This window comes from Onychostruthus taczanowskii, unplaced genomic scaffold, assembly GCF_017590055.1.
Source record: "Onychostruthus taczanowskii isolate IOZ18803 unplaced genomic scaffold, ASM1759005v1 scaffold54, whole genome shotgun sequence".
Taxonomy (NCBI): domain Eukaryota; kingdom Metazoa; phylum Chordata; class Aves; order Passeriformes; family Passeridae; genus Onychostruthus; species Onychostruthus taczanowskii.
The window spans coordinates 811,186-829,478 of NW_024503013.1; the positions used below are offsets into that span (position 1 = coordinate 811,186).

Sequence of the window (18,293 nt, forward strand, 5' to 3'; positions counted from 1 at the left end):
ATTGCAGAGGTCAGTGAGACAGAGCTTTCCTAGATTTAATGAGAAATCGGTGATCCTGACCTTCCAGTTTGGTTCTGTTACCATTTGAATGTTTTCATTAAATATTGCTGCTGTTACACATAATTACATTCCCAACAGCACCAATTTCTGCAACATGAATAGCCAACAATCCTGGGCATGCAGAAGACCTTGTTGTTCCAGACATTCAGTATGGAAGGAACAAAGACAAAACCCATCCTGAGGGTTTTACAGACAGAACACTGTGTATTTAGATAACTATTGCTGCCTTTAGCCAGTGTCAAACCCCACTTTTTTTCATTGTTCCTTGATATCATCAGCACTGAGGTCTTGTGCTGAAAAGCCCAATGAACAACATGGGGTATTTGTAGAAGTTAATTGTCATATACAGAAAGCTGTGTGTGACTGCTGATGCAAGAGATGGTTGCTGTGCTGCTGTAAAACCAGACCTGATCCTGCTCCATCTGGTATTTTGTGATTCTGAACCTCTGTGCATAGTTCACAGTAATGTCAACAAAACCCCCGAAGGCTTATATAGAGACATGGTTTAATATAGAGTTTGCAGCTTGACCTTTATCTTTATGACCTTTTCAAACTAAATGGGCACTGGAATTCCAGACGATCTCTTTTTTAATGCATAACATCCACTCTCTCCCAGACAAAAAAAAAAAGAGAGGGAGAGCAGATGAAGTTTGGCTATAAAGTGTCCTGTCTGCCTAACTTTGCACCTTAATTTTGTATACTTTAGGTAGCTGTTTAAGTTCTTGAGTTAATCAGCTCCAAGGGAGGAAGATGCCACGGAGGCAGGAAGGTCATTTTCCATTGATAGACTAGAAAGGAACAGAATACTTGGATGATTGTTTGTTTATTTAATTGGGAATAGTTGAGATGTCATACTTGGTTTCTGTTTTCAGACTGCATTCAATACTATTCTCATTTCAGGCACATCCCACAGTGTGAAAGACATAAGCATAAGTTGTATCAGTTGTATTAAATTTATTCAGTTATTAATAAGAAACTAATTTTCAATGGGAACTCCCGCATAAGTCAGAGACCTTTATTTATACCAGGTAAATTGAGCCCTTTCTGTTTTTTCCTTTGTTACTGATGGGAGTGGTGGGATGGCTACTTTAACACTGGAGCTAAGCTGCATGGTGCTAGATTGTGCTTAAGTGGCATGTTGCACAACATCTCTCTGGTTCCCCAAACAGTCCTCCCTCTATCTTTGCTTCCTCCACAAGCCTGTGCCTTTATAACAGCAGCCAAGCTTTGAAACCACATCAGCACTTTTTACCAAGCGTGCTTAAATGCCAATAATTTTAATATCTCTTAATTTTAGTTAATCGTCCATTAAATTCATAGTGCCGCAAGTTTTCATTAAAGTCAAAAATATGTAGCTCTCTAGCCTTCCTTGGATAATCTTTTCTGAGAACTATCTAAAATACCTTCCTGATTTCTTTCTTGCTTTTTATGACCTTGCTTTCAGCTTCTTAGTAGCAAACTCAAGGCTTTGAGTCTCTTTATAGTAGTTTTATCTAAAATTCAGAGTCTGTGTTACTTCCTTCTTAGCATTATATAGTACATAACAGAATAAATATTTCCCTGTCATTTTACTAATATTTATTATGCTATGATTTTAAAAATATGTAGTTGAATTTTTGGTTTTTTGAGACAGTCATTAATTTTATTTCATCTTCTTTGAAAAAAAAAAGAAATTAAAAGTTTGGCTTTGCTTCTTTTTCTGAAAATTCTAGAGGTACTTTAGCCTCACCTCTGAGTTTCAGGGTGAATTAGTTTCCTGTGTTTTGCTCTGATTCTCTTCCCTGAGCAACGTGACAATTGTAGCAATTGGCCCTGTTCACTGCTGTCAGCTTTTTTTGGGACAGACAAGTAAGAATCTTCTCTGCACTGAGAAAATGTGGTTTAGAGGACTGTTCTCTAAATCAGACAATTTCCCATATTTCTTTTCTCCATTTGTCCATAATGGCATGGTAGGCCAAATGAGACTTGTGTGAGGATAGCCGTATATCACGGCTCTGTTAATTCTGAACATAAAGTATTGTGTGCCGTTTGCTACCTGCCAGTGAAAGAAGACTCCTGCTAGGTTTTAGCAGTGTTTTAACTGGGGATGTCCTCCAGAGCTCAGTGTGATCCATCTTTGCATCTAAGACTGAGCAAGTCTGATTCTCTGCAGTCTTCAGATATTTCTGAGGTGGTATTCAATCCCAGCCTTTTTGATCGTCTCCCTGGAAAATATGGAAAAAGGTCCTCATATGAGACTCGTCTGCCTACACATCCTCCAGATTTGCTAACATGTTTTCTTCTCAAAGGAGAAAATTATTTTTCCCAGCAGCATGATCCATCTTAAAGTGTGTATCATCAACTGATAGGAACATGGGAGGCTCTACACCATACCAAAAAGGAACCACATCTAGGAAAAGCCCTTCCAAAAAGTTAACTGCTTGCAGAAAAATGCAATATGAGGAGAATATGCTTGAAAATTAAAAACCCCAACCCTGAAATTAGAAAGGGCCAGAGATGCAGAGCCTATGTCCTGTGGGAATGCAAGATCTGGATTGTGTCTTGCCTTAGGCAAATTTTTCAGCCAACCCCCAGAAATCCCTTTTGATAGGTCAAGTTTTCCTTGGCCTTTCTGTTGCACCTCTCTTGTTAGCCTCACAAGGTTCTGTGGTTTGGGGTTTTTTAGGTATCTTTTTTATAAGGAAAATCAATTCTTTCCAAAGTATACAGGACTTTTGTCAGAAGAAAAATTGTTCATAGTGACTATGAAGCCAAAAAATAAGCTAAGAACAAAGGTAACAGTCCAGGTTCAGACAGAAAATGTAACCAACTCTATACCAAGTACGCAACTTAAGAGTTTGTTGTCTCAGAGGTGTGTCAGTTCAGTTTCCTGAGATCTTTCTTAACTGTACTATACCATCTGTTAAACTGAAAATAAAGACTGTTCTAGAGAGTGGTAGTTAGGGCCAGCTAATAAGATCTTTTGTACCAGCGGCTGTTTCTACAGCTGTACTGAAAGCAGCTGGAATTGGAAAATCATATGTAAACTATAACACACTTTTAGATGACATTAAACATTAATAGTTCTAAAAGTTACTAGTTCTAAAATTTTAATACTTCCAGGGCTTTTGCAAAGGCATTAAGATCAACCTCAAGAAAGTAAGGGTGGAAATCATCTCACTTAACTTCAAGCGTCTGGAGTGTAGACATAACAATCTCCTAGGTAATTTTGGGAATCTTAACAATCAATTAGAGAAAAAGTGGATTAATTTTTTTCTGGATGAATTTTTACCATTCCAACATGATAAGTCTTCTCATCCAAAGACAGCATTTAAAGTAATGTGGATTTTTCATGAAATCTTATTCAAAGTGCTTCAGTCTAATCAGATTATTTTAAGGGAAGTCTTTAAACTGTATTGAAGATGTATCAGCATTACATTTTAGCCTGAAATGATACTATAGACAACAGCTAATCCACATGTCTCTGGAGTTATTCAGTATTAAAATGCTTTCTCAGGACGACCTGTCTAGCCAAATTGTCAGTGCAATCATCTTGCTTTCTTTGTCACTGATTTTCCCAAAGCGCCTGAGGAACTCGCAATGTATTATCTTCATTTGAAATATTTCTTTCCTAATGCAATTGCAAGCACATTAGCAAAGACAGCTTCTACGTATCTTGTATCTGAAAGCAGGGTTTAGTAGACAGTAAAAAGGAAAGCATGTGCCAAATGCTGGAAAGTGGAATAAGTAATGAAAATTCACATTAATAAAACTGAGCAGCTGAATGAAATGGCATCATCCTTAGCCCTCTTTCATCTGAAGATTGTGATCAAAGAAACTATTAAATGGACAATAGTAAAATTGTTAAATCTGGTACTGTGGGAGCTCATGGCACTGCAGACAAGCTCACTTCCAAAAGGTTGGTACAGACAAAGCGTCAGGCTTTTGAAAACAACCTCCAGCATCCCAGAAGCCAACACCTCCTCAGCTGTCACCTCCTAGGGCTCCAGCCATCCAACTTCTACATGACCACCTTTGGATGGAAGTGGTTTCCTGTGGAGTTCCCAGCTGCAATAGTTATAAAGAGAAGACTCCTGTTCTTTTTTACACGCGAATGATGCCTCTCTCTTTGTGCAACCCAGCACCCATCTTTCAAAGATGATTGTGGTGGATGCTTCTAATAGGCCTTGCATAGACTTAACACATCTGTAAGACTCTTAAATGTTTAACTTTTTTATGTAATTCATTAATTCATCAGTGTTTAGTGCAGCTTCAGAAGCATTTATCATGTAAGGACCTGTTTTGAGTGTATACAGAGGCCAAAGAGCAGCACAAACCATTTGCAGGCTGCCTCTAGTACTGCAGTTGAGAGGCGGGACCCAGTATCTCAGGTAGTATTCCCAGAAGTTCATCCATCTGCATGGTTCTTCATCTGACCATGGTCTGTTAAAATGTAGAAGACTGAATCATGAATAATTCAGGGTTTCACTCCAAAATAGATTATAATCACAAATCTCACAGCAGGATGTTTTCTGATCCATCTCTGCCTCAGTGTTTGATGCAATTTCTGCCTTGTTTAATAGAAAACGATTCAATGTAAAATGGACTGCATTGCCTGGTTAGTTACGGGCAGGGGTGGCTGGCAAGCAAGATTAATTTGTTTGTCACTAGACCATTTTGGAAGATGTGAATAAATATAAAAAATTCACATGATGGATTCAGTTCTTCTTTTAGGGGAAGAGTATGCTTCACTTAATGAAAGTGGCTTGAAGAAGTTGGTCTATTCGCCACAGACTATGTGGTGCCCTGAAAACCCAACTCTGAGCCAGCAGAAGGTCATTTAAAACATTTATTGCTTATCCTTCCATGTTACTTCTTGGAAGTTTTAAAGGCAGGATTTTTTGGAAGTGTGTGCCAGTTGATAGCATATAATTTTTGATTGCTCATTAAGATGGTTATTTAGAATCTCAAAGTATAGACTTGCACTTTGTTTTCATGGTTATCAGTATGAAACATTCTCTTTGTGAAGTGCCTACTGTCCCAAGGCTAGTTTCATTTCAGCTGAGATTTCCTTGCATGAATCTCAAGCTCTTTTCTTCAAAGGAGGTTTTCATGGTGCAATTTTTCTCAAGTAAATCAATTTAAAACATTAATTGGGAGAAAGAAACTTTTTCTTCCAGGCTAACTTCAAAAAAAAAAAGAGCACCAAAGATATAATCAGTGTCCAAATACCTTTCTATTGCTTAAATATCAAGGACAGGTTGCAGAATGAGGGTTAGGAGTAAGCAATATCTGTCATAAATGACAACAGATCCAGTGGTGATGTTTTCCTGGAAAACCACGACTTCATCTATTAGACTTTGACCTGTATATATGTACATACATCTGTTCAACATGTGGAAATCTGATGGCACATCTGAAATTACTACAGTTGGATCATTTCAGTGGCCAGAAGTTCACCAATACTGCCTTTCCTCTGCAGCAGTCACTTGCATTATTATTTTTCCTCCTATTTTCTTCTATCCATCTCTGAATGTCTTTCAAGACAAAAATAGATAGAGCAGTGCTTCTTCCACCTTCCTCTTTCTTTGCAATAGCCTGTGCAAGAGGTAGAAGTGAGAGTTCCTTCACTTTAGGAATTTAGGAGCTGTGATATTGCTGTGTTACCTCCTAATCTTCAGCTTCTTTAAATGCCAAAAAATTCTTCTCTCACTAAATGCATGACTGCTTCTGAAAATAATGTCAGTTCCTGTTCAGCAAACCATGCAGATGGGAGAGCATGGAAGACTCTCCTCTTCTCTACTCAGTCCCCCAGCCCTAAAATTTTGAGAGCCATTTTGTGACACTGCCAGCCATTCACATATATCTCTCCTTACATATATATATATTTCACCAGAGCTAAGTCAATAGGATGGATATTTTTCTATCTGTGGACCTCATCTCAAGAGCTTTCAGCAGCTGTCACACAAGTCTCATAACCAGTGGGGTTTGAAAGGCTTTTTGTCACTGTAGAACAGGGTTGGCATTGAATTGCTGTGTTATGAATATACCTTAAGAGTTTGTCTGTCAGCAGTGTTGTGTCCCGCCTCTTCCTGTCCCTAGCCTCCAAAAATTTCAGACTCAACTAATACTAAATTACACTTCATAGATGAGTAAGTAAAAAAAACCAGCTTATCAGCAGGGAGTGTGTGCTGCACTTTTGAAAATAATGAGTGGTTCAAATTTATAAACTGTAGCTGTGGCTGACAAATTTTGTAACCCTTCAATCTGAAATTATATTTAATATTATATTATTTATAGCCTTATTTTACTTATTAATAGGTTTTTCCTTTTCTTTATTTCACTCAGTACTCAGGAGAGTTTTCCACTGCTGCAGCATTCAGTGTGTGACAGGAAAAGGGAATGTTAGTATTAGAACAATACTTTGTGAGAGGTTTTTCTGTATTGAAAAGAATTTAGGTTGTGTATCCTGCCAGGTCTATTTGAATAATTCTTAAAACACTGGCAGGATCTGACCTTTGCTGCCAGTAATTATCAGTGTCCTTGGTATTAACATAACAAATCTTTATTTGCATTTTTTAAATTTATTATAATTGTAATGTTTAAAAACTCAGATGATGGTATTTGCATGCAGAAGTATCAGTGAGAATTTCCTGAAAATGAAATATGTAGAATAAAACCCTCTTGAAATGACTTTTATACAAAAAGATAAATATTCTTGTTCATTATTCAAACCACGAGGGCACACATCTTAGGGGCTTATAGCCATTTGATTCTTTTTGTAGTTTCAGCTATAGTTTACTTAAATGTACTGCAAGATTTTTATTCTTTCTTTTTGGATATCTGCTTTTCAATATACAAACTGTGCTTTGAAATATAAATGGCTTATGAACAAAGGAGTATCACTAGACTTACTGTGTATGCTAAGAGAGGCCATTAAGATGAATGACACTAAACAGATATGCCCACTTTTAGGAATACTTGCAATGGAAGTTTTCAAGAAATGGCTAATGTGATTGTGTTTTTGTGCAACAATTAGGAGGGAATTACGATAGTTCTTTCGACGCATATAAGGGAGTGGGCACGATTGTCATTGCAAAGCCCTTGGATGCAGAGCAGAGGTCAATGTATAATATGACTGTGGAGGTCACCGATGGAACAAACATTGCCACAACTCAGGTAGAATATCACATTCCTTTCTTGGCAAGTTATTAATTTGTTGCTGGAATGTATATGCTGTAAAAGTTATTAATTTTTCCATTCAAGTGAAACCTCATCCTTTGAGACCACCAATAACTAATGGAGGGGATGTTTTTCAGAGCCTTTCCATCTGGCTGTAAAGAATCGGCTGTTGAATGTTTCAAAGCGTTATTTCTCCTTTTGTTCTCTTCCTGCTCACATGAAAGTAATTTGCCTTCCTCCAGCTGAGGGTGTCCCTATCACAGGCAGCAAAGCCTAGATTTTGACAATTGTCTCTCCCATAATGGTCCAAAATACAATAGCGCTTCCATGGTGTTGGGGAATATTGCTATTGATTGTGTTAAATGGAGTTTATACCTCTCATCCTCCAAAGATCCAAATGTGGGACACAAGATCAATTGTTCAGAAAAGAACTTGTTCAGAGGCAAAACTTAAAATTCAAAGAATCCCTCCTTTAGTGTCACTGCCTGTGATTACACTGTCTTCAGTGAAGCAGCCCCGCTGAATCTTTTAAAACCAGGCTTGCTTATCAGGCTCCATGCGTTTAAAGCTGGATCAGATAAATGTGGTGGGGTGGGGCAATGCTGGCTCTGACACATCTTTGTAGAAGACACCCTGAGGCAGAGCCTAGGTATCTGTTCAGTGGGAACCAGTCTGGAATTGGGTCATAGCACAAGGACAGGGACTGTGAGGTCCAGGGGGCACCAGGACGACTTCAAACAGCAAAATTCTTTGATGTGAGGTAGAGTTGCGGGCTGTTTATTACTTACGGCCTGAAATTCTACATCTGACTTACTCCCCAAGTCTAAATGAAAAAATAGGTTTGTGATGTTATTTCCTTCTTCATAATTCAGAAGGAAGGCCTGAACATTTTTTTTTGTTTACATATATGCATGCACATGCAGATGCTTCTATTGTACCTTGCCTTTTTGCTCAAATGCTTTGGATGTAAATCTGTATTCTCAATTAGCCACAACACCAGCTTTCATACGAAATTGTTAAATCATTGAGTGCTCTCTCAATCTGAATTCATGTTTATATATCCTGTTTATAACCCAGTCCTAAAATATCTGATGTTTTCTCCCAGTAATCCACCCTTGGTAAGAAAACATCAGTTGATAGTAAGTTAGGTGGTAGGAAATACAATGTTTTCCCTGTCAGTTTCAGAATTAATTGCATCTCTGCTAAAAACATCCCCTATTTTAAGCTTGATTATATCTGGCCCATGTTCCCGGTTATGCCTTTCTCTGTTCAATTAAGGAACTCTTTAAAAATCACTATTTTCTCCCCAGGAAGGCACTTACAATACTCAAATCACCTCCCAGTCTTCCGGTAGACAAGCAAAGGAGAATGACTGACCTATTTATGTTCCCTTTCCATAAGGCATTTTCTTCAACTCTTGAGTAGTTTTTTTGTTATGCTGTGTTTTTTAATCTTGGCTACACTCTTAGTCCACATTTTAGATGGTGTTGAATGCCTAATGTCACCTTTTTTCTTTCTTGCAAACATTTCAGCCAAAAAAATACTAAAAAGCTTAGGGAATTTCAAACATGCTGGATTAAAGTAATTTCTCTTTTCATGGATATTGCGTTTATTGTTTCTGCTGCTTTTGATTTAATAAATTGACCTATATAACAGTCCTCAAAACCTAGTTGGATGAAACCCCTACATTTTTAATTAAAACATATGGTAAAAACATATTTCAGTAAAGCTGTTGCAATCTAAAAGAAGCCTGAGCATTCTTTTTAACAGTGATGTGACCCATTTAGGAATGTAAGATAGTTTCAGATTGCAAGAGTATAGCATTAATAATCACTGGTGTGTACAGAGCCTTCCCTCCCCCACCTTCTCTCTATGTGGATACTGTTTAATTATTTAGTGGTGGCCAGGGCATCCAAGCGTGTGTTTCTTTTGGTCTTCACTACAGAGATTTCAAAAGTGATTGTTTTATGAAAACTGCCAGAATTATGGCCTTCATATTTATCACTCCATTTTTCAAAACTTTCCTGCTTTATTTTTGGCTGTACTTTGGAGCCTTTGGTTACCTTCCTCATCTTAATTTTCTTTTAGAAAAATAATAAAAAATTATAAAACTAATTGGTTTAATTTCAAAATGTCAAAGAATAGATCATTTACTTATAGCTCTCAGTGGCCTTATTCTGAGTTTTGACAAAACAACATTTTAAATAGTTTGTTCTGTGTACACAGTACCACCTGCATTTTTAACTGTAGCCACAGGAAGTTACGGTAGAAGATGAAGCAGGTGGAAAGCAATTTTGAATGACAATAAAATAATTTAAAGGCCCCCTCAAAGTATGATGGTTTATTATGAAACAGCTGATGATCACCATGTGCAATGGAACACTCTTGCTTCTTTTTCCACCCCAGCTGTTTTCCTTTATCTCGGCCTTTTGTCTATTATACAGTTGGAGGTGGTAAAATACAGCATAAAAATGCCGAAGATTTTTGTTTGGATAACGTGATCCCTGGCATGGACTTGGTGAAATTTCTTCAGCAACGTTCCTGCATGCCTTAAACTCTGATGAACTGTTCACTTCCTTCATGCCTTACTGTGCACATGGTTCATTACTGTACCATGAAAGGAAGGAAATAATTTTGATTTAAAAGTTACATCTGTTGTAATAATGCTTCAGTGTTGTGAAAAGAGGCAAAAGGAACATAAGGAGTACTAACAAAAAAAAAAAAAAAAGTTACAAACTTTCTGTGTAACCAAAAGCCTACTTGTTTCGGGCATAATCAAAGTTTCCAAAAGAAATACAGTCTCCAAAGTGAGAACCAAAGATCCAGGACTTGTTGAGCCAATGTCAGTCACCATGCTGCCCATCTATCCAAGCCTGAGCCATCCAGCAGTTGGGATGGGAAGGAAAGGAGAAGGAAAAATACGAAGAAATTTTGACTTGTTTCACTTATATATTTGAAGTGTGGGTATAAAGCTTCAGTCGCAGTGATTAACTTCTAGAATGGCTAAATCTCCTGACTTAGCCAGGGAAAGCTTTTGCTTTTTCCCTTTCTTTTATCCATCATTGCTTGAGGCCACACATTCATTTATTAAAAGCTGAAGGCATACGTTTGCTCTGAATTCCCACGAAACACAACTCCTGCAGCTGCCAGGCGAGCTATTGGTCTTGCAGAGGGATTGGGGCTTCTGTATCCCATGTGCTGGAGGGAGCTGGGACAGTGACTCTGTGCAGTGACTCTGCTCCCTGCCATGGCCATCACCTCCCTTTGGCCTGCAAAAGGTCTCGTGCCCTTGCTTGAGCAGAGAGAGGTCTCTCCCCACAAGGAATCATTTCAGTGGCATCTAAATGCCTACTCCTGCCACAATTTTGACTCTGAAACATTAGAAATTCTCCTGGTCATGAGTTAGGTTTATCTGAAATCCCTTTTGTTTACTGAACAACTCAGATCTTTTACATGGAGGCACAACAGAGGATTAGAATCACATTTATTTACTTATTTGTAGTGCATACTCTTGAGCTTTATTAAAATACCCACAGAAGCAGAGTATGGGGGGGAATCTTTGAACTATCATTTAAGTTATTATGATGTTTCACTTTAATTGAGAATGTTATCCTAGCAGATAATTATATTTTTGTAAGAACAGCATCTGGATTGATGTTGCTATGAGAAAAAGGTGATTTTACTCCATATTTTCCTGCCTTCTTCTTCTTTCTCATCATTGTAACTGCTATAGAAAAGAAGTGTTAGAGCATGAGGGATGTTGCTTCCAAGCTAGAAGGCAAAAGGCACCTCAGTGTCACTTATTGCAAAACCACCTGACTATTTCCCAGTAGAGTGGGGCACTCAGATGGTAACATGCACTTCCCTCAGAAAAGTTTTTGCAGATCCAGAGATGTTCACTTACAATATCCTCTGCTGAAACTGGCCAGACTGGAAGAACAGACAGAAGTTACTGCCCATTGCCCCGGTCTGTCTCTCCTTGCAGAAGGTTTTAGAATTTATTTTCTTCTTGTGCTGAGGATTGAGTTTTAACTCTGAGTTTCTGTCTCACCTTTCAGAGATCACCTTTCCTTTACAACATTTTCTTAAGGAGAGCTGATCAGTCACCCTGAGTGAGGGTGGTTCTCTTAAATGAATGGTGAAAAGCCTTCTTAGAGAACAGTGGCCAAAACGTAGATAAGACATTAGAGCCTGCTAGAAGCAGTTCTGGGCTGTGGATTCTTCTAGGGCAGAAAAAGAGACATGGGGATTCAATTCAATTTTTCGCTTTTGCTCTGTTGAACATCTCCTCCAAACTGTAACCAATCCTTTTTTTTTTTTTTCATCCAGTAATCTCAGCACTGCCTTGCCTGTGAAACAAAGATTTTTCTTTCAATTTTAACATAACACAAAGAACACAGTAAAGTATAAATAACTAGCCACTGATGTTGATAGGGAAACTGAATTTTTATGTTAAAGTCGGAGTTTGGAGAAAAGAAAAACCTGTCAGGAAGTAGAAAATAAAGCTATGTGGTATAACTGTTGAAAGCAGTATTGAATTAAAATAGGTTTCAAAACCTGTGCAGAAGTGTAATCTGAGTTTAAATAATTCAGGCACTTAATAGGCTGTACTACAACACAGTGCCCAGACCAAGCAATTAGCCAAGCAGATTCTTCCAGCTTCAGATGTCTGTAAAGCAGCTGCTGGCATTTACCCAGTTTTCACTCAAATATGTCTGTGCCTAAACCAAAGGTATTTGTTATGGGCAACATTAAAAACAGCTTTGGAGACACTTCCTGCATTAGATTTTGTCCTGCTTTGATTTGATTGTATTTCTCTAGGCCTTTCACTTACCATTTTGAGTACAAAGTCTTTGCTAATGCTCTGAGTGTTACTTTGCCTAATTTGTAATCTTGGAGGGCCGTGATTCCTTTATTTGAAACTTGTTTTAACTGTGGGAAATAGGAAGTGAGCGGGGAGAAGCAAATCTTTTATAGTGAAGCGCTTGTTCAGACTATAAATTAGGCTCCACACAATGGACACAGAAGGAGGCAAGCCTGCCTTTCTGAAGCCCACAATGCACTGGAAAAGATATGGGCTTTCAAGAACCAGGCAGAGACTGGTCTGCTGCATGCTGGCTTTATGAGCGTGGAAAAAAAGACTTGCAGCTAATGTTTGTCAATGAAAAGTAGTTCAGTCAGTAATCTTGAACAGTCCTCAGCAAAGAGGAATCCCTACTTAGCAGCCAAAAAATAGTAAACATTTCCATTTGTCACCTTTTGGAGATGTGTTGGGAAACTTTTAAAGCCTGGCTTTGATTCTGCACAATGGTTATTGTCACAGCTTAACACCCCGGGCACCTACACAGTAATGAAGGATATTTATGCCACACAGCTTATTCTTGCCATATCTTCCATTTGGGAATAAATATGTAGAAAATATTAAATTACGCAGACATTGGGAGTCTTTCAGTCACTTCAGTAGTGTAACACTTGATTTGAGGTGAAAGATGTGCTACCAGCTGGCTAAAGCATAAGACTTGAAGGACCCTTTTGCTGACCGTTTTGAAGTCAATGGGAAATTTGCCAATAGTACCAAGATTTTATGCCTGATGTTGGCAGCCATGAAATGAATTTGAGAAACTTTCCTCATATTAACAATCTGGTGGCACTCAGTTTACTCAGATTCATGTATGTTTGTAGGATCAGGTTTTCTGTGAGCCTGGTGTTCATGTCAGTGTGACATTTTCCTTCCTTTCTTTTTAAGTAACATCTCATCAGAAGTTATCCTGCTAGAGCAGCAAATCTGCGTAGGAAGAATGGCATTTTAAGATAACCTTATAAAAGGGGTGTGGCTCAAAAATAAAACACCTTCCCCAGTTTTACTACTGCACTTCACCTGGGATTTTGGTAACCTTGTTGCAAGGCAGTTTTCCTGGACAAAATATAGGAAAGTTGCTCCTCAGAAATGTTGGAAGAACTAAGGGACTAATATCTATTCTAAATGGGACTAAAACTCCATTTTCTTTTACCTGGTTTTGTTTAAAGTAACTCCCAAGATAGCTCAATTTTTAAGAACATTAAAAAGTTCCATTTATAGGTTTAACAGAGCTCTGTATAATCAGTATTCCCATATATAACTTTCTTTTGTTGCAAGGAAAATACACCCCCCTGTATTAAAGGAGAGAAATGTTAAAATTACATTTGACTCTCGGGGATTTTGAAGGACAGCTGAGAAAAATTAGAAATACTCTTAACTGCTTAAATAGAAGAAATTGTGACTCAATAATGACTTCTTTATTCATTAGCATTTCTAACCCATCGCCTTCCATCTCCAGATGGAAGTGCAGTTGAAGTGCAAAGTATGTAATAAATAATGTGTATTTCAATGTGGATCACTTGACAAATCATTAAAATACTGGCATCTCTAGGGAGGAAGATGCCTGCCACTTAAACAGGCACTTGATCAGTCTTACAGGAGATGTGAAGTGAAAGAGAGAAAAGAAAAAGAAGGAAAAACAAGGGTTTTTTTGGCAGTGATCAAAGCAATTTTAAGTGCATAGCTCTCTGGAAGTCTGATGACAGTGAATGAGGGCCTCAATTTTTTTATGTTTTTTCCCTCCATGCCTTGCACTCCCCAAGCATGATTATGTCTGTATATGTGTGAGGGCAACAGCTTACACCTTTCTCAGTGGGAAGAAATGCTGCTCTGTGAATCCATGCTGTAATTTCCACAGTCTCATGAATTACCCTTGGTCTCTGCTGCTGATCCACTCCCACCCTGTTCAGTTTGTGCAGTCTAGTAAAGGCAAGAATCAAGGCTTGGATAGTCATAGTGGAAGCCTTGGGATGGGTAAACCCTTATGCCCTCTTCTGCTTTCTCAGTTTGCCAGTGATCCCAAAATGCATTAGATATTATAGGAAGTGAATCACTGCTCTGGGATGATTATATACCATGCAAACAAAATAGCATGTCACTTCTGTAGCAATGCTTTTAGGATGCATTGGTGTGTTTCTGTATTTTTTTTTTTCTTTTCACCTTCCAGAACAGCTTCAGCTTGCACACACCAATTTTAAAAATAAATTCACAGATACAAGCCGGTCCCTCACATGGAAGTTTCCTTGTTCACATTAGCCTGTGCTGCACTAGCATCAGCAGAGTCAAGCACTCTTGGTGTTTTCAATTTATTTGAAAAGTTTTTACTTCTCTTTTGGACTGTCTAAAATGATACATGACAAAGTTTTTGGTCATGAATGAAAAGCAACATAAATTATATGTGTTAATTATCAGTCGTGTTATAGTGGTACCTGTCAAGGACTGACTACTCAAGAAAATTTCTATAAGTATCAAATACTGCTTATCCCCAGCTCCTATTGCTTCTCTGTCTATTCCTTATACTAAAAAAGTGGTTCAGCACTGGCTCATTAGATTAGAGTTCAAGACTTTTAATCTTCTCCTCAGGCTTTCTTTCATATGTTACAATTTGTATCTCCACAAATTTTTAAGACATAGATTTGAATGGGTTTTTTTCCTCAGTCAGATCAGAAACATGTTTGATATATTACAGCAACAATAAAAGTATAAAAAGCTAAGTAACTCTTCATCATTATTATAGCCTAGCAATGTGTATTTCCCCCAATATTTATTGCTGTCTGTCCGAGGCTGAAGCATAACTTAATATAGGCTTCACCCTACTTCACTCTGGCATGCCATAATCTGCTGAAAATGAAATTGTGTGGAATGCAAGTCTTATGCCATTTAACTTGCAGAGCATTTTATTTCAGCTGTCTTTTGAACAGTTCCCAGGCTAGTTCATTACAACTGCTTCTTACAACTGCTCATGTTCCTTCTGGTAATGTATTCTGCAAACCCTCCCACATATCATGGAAATCTAAAGTTTCATTTCTCTCTGAGGCCAACATCTGTTTGTGCAATATTGCAGTAAAAGTGTAGCTGTATTTTTCTTCTGTTAAGAAAGTATGGGTGAACGGGGCTAGATTAAGCAAAACAATAAAATACTTGCTTAAAAGAGAGCCAAGTAACAAAGCAACAAAGAAAATACCATGAGTGATGGGTCAGGTCTCCTAGTTTGACCAAAGAGTCCTGTGTGTGGCCTTTCCCAAGTCATTAGTTGGACTATTTCTTATTTCAAAGCCTTTGAATAAACAAGATTATTCAGTTTTACTTACTGTTAAATTAGACTGTGTGCTCTCACAGGTATATTCTGGAAAAAATACTTTTTGTTTCTAGCACTGAAAAAGAGTCAACTCTTCAGATTTCAGCTTTCAGTATTACACAGTTTGTCAGGGGTTTTGCTGCCACACTACCCCCAGCAATCTATGGCATACAAAGTCTGGAAAGCATGTTTTTCCCAGGGAATGACTTCTCCAATGCAAGACCCACAAAATGTCATCACAGCCACACATGCATAACATAACTTTGAAAGGCAAAGCTTGGAAAATAGTGATTCTTATTATTTATCAGAGTCAGCTTGTGTAATAGGCATCAAGAGCAGCACCCTGGCCTGCTCTCACCGTCTCCAAGTTTCCTTAAGAATTAATGCAGAAGTTTTAAAGACAGATTTGAGGCAAAGAACACAGCATTCATTCACATTTTTAGTGTTCTACCACTCATAAACCACAACAAAAAAGTGACAAATAGGTGTTGGAAAGGAAGGTGAATTAGTTGGCAATAAAGATAGCCATCACTGGCAAAGGAAGAGCAAGTATGTAACAAAAAAATAATCCTTCTGTGTCATCAGTGCCCTGAGATCAGCTGTCCTTGGTGGTACGTATTGATCTGTGTGGGGGGTGCTTGTGTGGTAGTGAGGTTGTGATTCCTGTGCCCACCTCAGGTGGTGTAAGAGCAATCTGAAGTGTCACAGCAACTTGAAGTCTCCACTGCTGGCACAATTTGATGTTGCCAGTAAGCCCCAATGCAATACACTGGGCAGAAAAGACAGGATTCAGCTGAATCTTGATTGTATAAAAAGCAGATTTAAGCCACATGAAAAGGATTCTTTTATAGCTTTATTAGTAGTGAAGTGGAAAGGAAATTACATAATAGTTCCAGAAGTCCCTTGTAACCAAGGCAGTTACAAGGAAGGACAAAATCTTTCCTTATGACCATTGTAGAAATACTTTCCAATCTACAGATACTGAAAATATGGGCTTCTTTCATCAGACTCTGAGTAGGTCTTACAGTTAGGAACATTTTACTTCCAAAGTCAAATTCTTTCTTTTTCTTTTGATCTGAAAAATAAGAATTTAGTATTAAATAATATTTCTCAGTCCCAGCATGCAGCGCATAACATCTTCAGCCATTCAAAGTAAATTGCATTTCTCTAGGTGCTTATTCAGTAGTCTGACTGGACTTCAATAACTTCAGATGTCTTTTTTTTTTATTAACTGTAGGTTCTTATCAAAGTGTTGGATAACAATGATAATTGCCCAGAATTCTCTCAGCCAAGTTACGATGTCACCATCTCAGAGGACATCCTCCCTGATACTGAAATTCTGCAAATTGAAGCTATAGACAGAGACGAAAAGCATAAGCTGAGCTACACTATTCACAGCAGCATCGATACAGTCAGCATGAGGAAGTTCAGAATTGATCCCAACACCGGGGTTCTCTACACAGCTGAGAGATTAGACCACGAAGCTCAAGATAAGCACATCCTTAATGTCATGGTAAGAATGCAGTACTCACTTGGGTCTGGCCGCAGTCGTGGCTGCTTCAGGGACATGCATGGAGTAGGCTTCTCTTGAGTGAAGGACTGTGCAGTAAGTAGCCACTAATTTAAACTTGCCTGTCCTGCTGTGCATTTATTTCACAGTTTTTATTTCAGCTTTTTGGGAAACCTTATTGTGAATCCATTGTATGGAATGTGATATGATTCTCTATCTCAAGGGAGAGCAAGCAGGTAATTATTTAATCTCTTGGCATCTGGTCCTCTCCCTCAAGGTAATTTTCAGACTTTCTGAAGTGAGGCTGAAAGTTATTTGAGAATTTATTCACAGGGAGATAACTGCTTTCTTGCCATGGAGAACACTACAGCCTTTCTGAATACAAGCCTCATTTATAGCTTACTTTTATGGACTTATTTCAGTACATAAACTGTTGATATACAAAATAGCTTTCCTTTATCTATATTTCCAGATCTTTGGGTATGCAGAAAAAAGTTAATTACCAATTTTTGCTTGGTGTGTCTAGACTACAGAACATAAATCTGTCTGTTTTCAAGTGGAGGTTGTATATCACGGACATAATTTTTAAAAGAACAAAAACAAAACAAACTGTGTTAGTTTAAAAATTGGAGACCACTATTTTCTTCACCTACTTAAGACTTCTGCAGCAGAGGCCTCCTAAGGAAATACTCATGGTGTGTTAGGTACAGGGGCAGCTTTGGCAGAGCACCCTAGGAAGCAAAAAGCTGCTGTGAGATGCAGTAAGGAGCAGCTGAGTGTGGTGTCCACTCACAGAGTAAAATGTTGCATATACTTTGGCAAGCAGACTAAGAAATAGCTATAAACTGAATCACAGAAACACATGGCCAAGAGAGGTAATTCCCTGGTGCTTGGTTTTGATCTCCACCTGATACTATAGGTCTTTTCCTCTGTTTAAGAAGAACCAAAATTTTCCGGAGATGGTGGTGGCAGGATTATCAGTGAAGCAGTGCTGAGGTATTTTGGATGGGGTTGAGACTGGTGTGGTAACTTACACCTCTGTTGACAGTTACCAGCACTTCATTAAGTGATTCCTCTTCTGTTTACTGTTGATATGGTTATCTATGTAAATAATCATGAAGTAGTCCATTGGCAGCTGCAAGCATTAGACTGACATGCCTATATGCTGTAAAGAAGGCAATGGCAAGTTCAAGGCGTGACCATTCAGCAAGTATTAATAAAAAAGGAAATTCTTGCAAACCTCAACCCAACTTTAAGATCTCATGTGGTTGCCACTTCAAAAATTCACATCATGATGGTTAGTTGCAATGCATTTTTTCACAAGTGAAAAAAATATTTGCTAAGCTCTTTCCTGTTTCTTTGATTTTCGTATCTGTCATCCCATGTGTGAATGTATTTTAGACTGT

General features: G+C 38.2%; 1 protein-coding gene across 2 annotated transcripts in view; it reads left to right on the forward strand.

Annotated features, from left to right (window-relative positions):
* The window catches only part of FAT3 (FAT atypical cadherin 3), a 331,475-nt gene that overhangs the window by 231,435 nt on the left and 81,747 nt on the right, over nucleotides 1–18,293 (forward strand). For both annotated transcript variants that reach the window (XM_041417036.1, XM_041417035.1), the window contains 2 exons: nucleotides 7,079–7,218; nucleotides 16,615–16,890. In XM_041417036.1, coding sequence (XP_041272970.1) covers nucleotides 7,079–7,218; nucleotides 16,615–16,890 — 416 coding nt within the window. The remainder of the gene's footprint in view (nucleotides 1–7,078; nucleotides 7,219–16,614; nucleotides 16,891–18,293) is intronic.